Below are 4,787 nucleotides of genomic sequence, written 5' to 3' on the forward strand. Positions count from 1 at the left end.
TTTTTTTTTTTTTTTTTTTTTTTTTGTTTAGTCAAATTACCGTTGGTTACACCATAACTTTTTCTGGCACTTTCGTTTTATTCGATCATAAACTAGTTTTTTTTTATTTTGCTAAAAGCATAAACTAGTTATTTTAGAGACAATCTTGTGCTATTAATCTAGGAACATAAATCTCGAATTTTCCATGGGTCATTTGATTCATATAAAAAGATAATAATAACAAAGTTTTCAACATGTTAATTAATAATAAACTATAGAACTTTGATACTTTGCTGACGAGGCCTAGCGATTCCAAAGGCGATTTTTACAATTAGGGGTTCTTTGCTTTTTTACCACGTTTGCCGATGACGACGGCTTCTCCTAGCCGGCCGGAGACTGCTCCTCTCCTAGGGGATGGAGTTGTTTCTACGCAGGTTGTAGGGTTGCCATCGGAAAGAAGTTTTGATGCAGTGGGGGTGAGGGAACGATTGGATGACAAAAGGATGGATATGAATGGGCAAACCTTGGCGGGGGTTGTTGAAGGTAATCCTGGGGATACTTCAAAGGATATTGTTGAGCCTCCGATTAAGAAGAAATCGTATGCTCGTGTTACTCAAGGATCTCAGCGTCGGGGCTTTACTCAGCAACGCATGGAGTTCTCTGAGGTGAATGGTCAAACAAGGGTGAAGGTTCCTAAGGAGGTTTTGGTGGATGCAAAACCTCTTTGGGAAGATTTTCTGATTGGTAAGTTTTTGAGTTTGAAAGCACCTCATGTAGGGAAAATTCACATGATTGTGAATAAGATTTGGAGGTTGGGAGACACGTCTTCGCTAATTGATGTGTATGAGGTCGATGACTCTACTGTTAAGTTTCGTATTCGCAACGAAGCTATGCGGCGTCGGATTCTTAACAGAGGGATGTGAAACATTATGGATATTCCAATGTTGGTGTCTAAGTGGACACCATTGGTGGAAGAGGCACAACCAGCGCTGCGATCTGTGTCACTTTGGGTGACGCTGAAGAATGTGCCTTCAACAATGTTCACGGAGAAAGGGTTGGAGTTTTTGTTTAGTGCGGTCGGGAAGCCGATTCGTCTGCATCCCACGACAGAATCCTGTACTAAGTTTGATGAAGCAAAAATGTTGGTCGAAGCGGATTTAACTCGCGAGTTGCCAAGAGAGTATGTTTTTATGGGTGAGGAGGATAGAGAGTTAGAATCAACTGTTCAATACTCATACCCTTGGTTGCCTCCACGGTGTACTGGGTGCAGTAAATGGGGACATCTGAGCTCGACTTGTCTTGTTACCGAGACAACGGTTGGCCAAAGGTCCTCTCCGTCGGTAGTAGCAGAGAGTGAAACAGCGAAAGAAACAATGGTACCTCCTACTGAAGCACTGACTGTACCAGTTGATCTTTCTAACGAGGTCTCGGTCTCCGGCACAGCTGGAGCATTGGCTAAGGGCCCTGCTGTGGAGGAGAAGGATGCGTGGATAATACCTAGAACTAGTCTTAGTCCAGGGAAGAAACAGGTAGGTCTCCCGTTGGTTCTGCTCACTACTTCGTCTAATACTTTTGCGGTCTTAGAAGAAGCAGAGGACCCAGAGGAAACAGAGGATTTGGAAAAAACAGAGGAGATCGAAGGAATTGGTACGGCTGGTTCAAAGGGCAAGGTTTCTCCTCCTCTTGTTGAAGACTCTGCACGCGTTTCAATCTCTTCTACACAGGGAGTCAAGGCTCGAGACAAACCTAGTGAGTCATCATTGCGTCCCTCTCTTTCGAGAGACTCAAAAACGGCTCATAAGGTGATTCAACAATCTTCTTCTCAATCCGTAAGGAATCCACAAAAGGATCAGAGAAGGAACCCCCCTAAATTAAATTAAAATGTCTATGTTCTGTTGGAATGTACGTGGTCTGAACAAATCTACTAGGCATTCCGTAATAAAGAAGTGGGTTGATGATGGTAAGTTTCAGTTTGGATGTTTATTGGAGACTAGAGTGAAAGAAGGAAAAGTGTCGCGGCTGGTGAACAAGGTGTTCAAAGATTGGTCTTTACTAACTAACTATGAGCACAATCACTTGGGGCGCATTTTGGGTGGTTTGGAGGGGCAATGTGAGGCTTACTCCGTTTTATAAAACTGATCAACTAATAACGTGTCAGTAAAATTAGAGGAGCAGGAGGATGAGTTTTTCTGTTCTTTTGTTTATGCGGCAAACACTGTGGAAGGTAGAAAGGAGTTGTGGACAGATTTGAGAGCACACCATGCTTCTCCGATTGTTCGTAACAGGCCTTGGCTGGTTCTAGGTGATTTTAATGTGACATTGGAGCTCGATGAGCATTCCGGGGTGGATACTCGACCTGTGTTATGTCCTGGGATGCAAGATTTTCGATCAGTTGTTAATGACTGTCGGTTAAATGATTTGGCTTACAATGGTCCACTGTTTACTTGGAGTAATAAACAGGATGGTAACTTGATCTCGAAGAAACTGGATAGAGTGTTAGTTAATGCTCACTGGTCTTCTACGTTTGTGCACTCGTACAATGTATTTGAAGCATGTGGGATCTCTGATCATTTGCGGTGTAGAGTTTTGTTGCGTGGAGTTGCAGGAGCAAGTATTTCCCGACGGCCTTTCGAGTTTGTCAATGGGATTGCAGAGATGGAGGAGTTTAAGCCTCTTGTAAAGGATTTCTGGGACGAAACTGAGAATATTTACTTGTCAACATCATCTCTTTACCGTTTTTCAAAGAAGCTCAAGCTGTTAAAGCCGCGTATCCGTTGTTTAGCAAAGAAGAAGATGAGTAACTTATCCAAAAGGACAAAGGATGCTTTAGAGGAGCTGTGTCTTAAGCAGGAGGCTAATTTAGCTTCTCCATCTGATTTTGCCATGGAGCAAGAGAAAGAAGCTTACACACGTTGGGACCACGTTTCTGCACTTGAGGAGAAATTTTTAAAGCAGAGGTCAAAATTGCATTGGCTCCAAGTGGGAGATCGCAACAACAAGGCTTTTCATAGGGCTGCAGCCGTTCGGGAGGCAGTGAATACAATGCGGGAAATTGTAGCACAAGATGGCTGAATGCTAAAGACCATAGAGGAAATTAAGGAGGAGGCTATGTCTTTTTTCCAATCCTTTCTGCAGTCTATTCCAGCGGATTATGAGGGGATATCAGTGGATTGTCTTGAAGACCTGTTGTTGTTCCGTTGTTCAGAAGAGGATAGTAATTGGCTCACCAGGGTGGTAATGGGAAAAGAGATAAAAAGGATTTTATTTGCAATGCCAAGTGACAAGTCGTCGGGACTGGACGGCTATACGGTGGAATTTTTTAGGGCAGCTTGGGATACTCTTGGGGCTGAATTGGTTGTAGCGGTGCAGTCCTTTTTTGCTAAAGGTTTTCTCCCAAAAGGACTCAACTCGACAATATTAGCACTAATTCCGAAGAAAAAGGATGCCAAGGAGATGCGAGACTATCGACCAATCTCATGTTGTAATGTTCTTTATAAAGTCATCTCGAAAGTTATTGCCAATAGACTTAAGCGTATCTTGCCTAAGTTTATTGCTGGAAACCAGTCAGCGTTTGTAGCAGATAGATTGCTTATTGAAAATGTTCTCTTGGCGACTGAGCTTGTTAAGGACTATCACAAGGACAATATCTCGACAAGATGTGCAATGAAAGTAGACATCTCGAAAGCTTTTGACTCCGTCCAGTGGTCATTCCTGTTTAATGTTTAAGAGTGCTGCATTTCCCTCCTCAATTTATCCATTGGATTTCTCTCTGTGTCACTACGGCTTCTTTCTCGGTCCAGGTGAATGGGGAGCTTGCAGGTTACTTTTGTAGTGCTCGGGGACTGCGTCAGGGCTGCTCTCTCTCACCATATCTTTTTGTCATCTGTATGGATGTGCTCTCTAAGTTGTTAGACAAAGCAGCAAGCTCACAGGAGATTGGATATCACCCACGTTGTAAAAATCAGCGTTTAACAAACCTCTGTTTTGCCGATGACCTCATGATATTATCTGATGGGAAGGTCCGATCAGTGGATGGTATAGTCCAGGTTTTGAATCTTTTTGCAAAATTTTTAGGCCTAACGATTAGTATGGAAAAAACAACTTTGTATCTAGGAGGAGTTTCACCCGAAAACAGTGAACTATTGGGTACTCGGTATAGATTTGGCTTGGGACAACTATCGGTTCGATATCTTGGTCTCCCTCTAATAACTAGACGTCTAACTACATCAGATCTCTCCCCCTTGTTTGACCAAATCCGTAATAGAGTAAGTACGTGGACGGTACGTACCCTCTCCTTTGCAGGTCATCTTGACCTAATACGTTCGGTGTTATGGAGCAGGGTGAGTTTCTGGATGAGTGCCTTTCGGTTGTCGAGGGAGAGCATTCAAGAGCTGAACAGTATATGTTCTGCTTTCTTATGGTCAGGACCGGATTTAAATACAAAGAAGGCCAAGATGACATGGTCGGAGGTGTGTAAGCCTAAGTATGAAGGTGGGCTAGGCCTGAGATCATTAACAGAGACAAACAATGTAAGTTGTTTGAAGTTGATTTGGCGGTTGATCTCTGGAGGTACATCATTGTGGGTCCAATGGTCTCGCATGAATTTATTTAAAGAAGGCTGTTTCTGGTCAGTTAAACCTGCATCTTTCTCGGGATCCTGGATGTGGAAGAGTTTGTTGAAGTATAGAGAAGTGGCTAAAACTTTTGTACAGGTGAAAGTTAATAATGGTGCTCTCACATCGTTTTGGTATGACAATTGGTCGACTCAAGGGTGTTTATTGGATAAAGTTGGCTTAAGAGGTATGATT

At 43.0% G+C, this 4,787-nt stretch overlaps 1 protein-coding gene across 1 annotated transcript; it reads left to right on the plus strand.

The window, feature by feature from the left end:
- Positions 909-3,705, plus strand: LOC104728667. Its single transcript, XM_010447624.1, has 4 exons — positions 909-1,808; positions 1,951-2,089; positions 2,204-3,033; positions 3,115-3,705. The coding sequence occupies exons 1-4, from the start codon at positions 909-911 to the stop codon at positions 3,703-3,705; spliced, it is 2,460 nt and encodes an 819-aa protein (XP_010445926.1).

Source organism: Camelina sativa, chromosome 11 (genome assembly GCF_000633955.1).
Source record: "Camelina sativa cultivar DH55 chromosome 11, Cs, whole genome shotgun sequence".
Taxonomy (NCBI): domain Eukaryota; kingdom Viridiplantae; phylum Streptophyta; class Magnoliopsida; order Brassicales; family Brassicaceae; genus Camelina; species Camelina sativa.

Coding starts and splice junctions, on each gene's coding strand:
- LOC104728667 (XM_010447624.1), top strand. CDS start 909: ATGGATATTCCAATGTTGGTGTCTAAGTGGACACCATTGGTGGAAGAG. Junction 1,809..1,950: donor AACAATCTTCTTCTCAATCC/GTAAGGAATCCA, acceptor GGTAAGTTTCAG/TTTGGATGTTTATTGGAGAC. Junction 2,090..2,203: donor GGGTGGTTTGGAGGGGCAAT/GTGAGGCTTACT, acceptor ACACTGTGGAAG/GTAGAAAGGAGTTGTGGACA.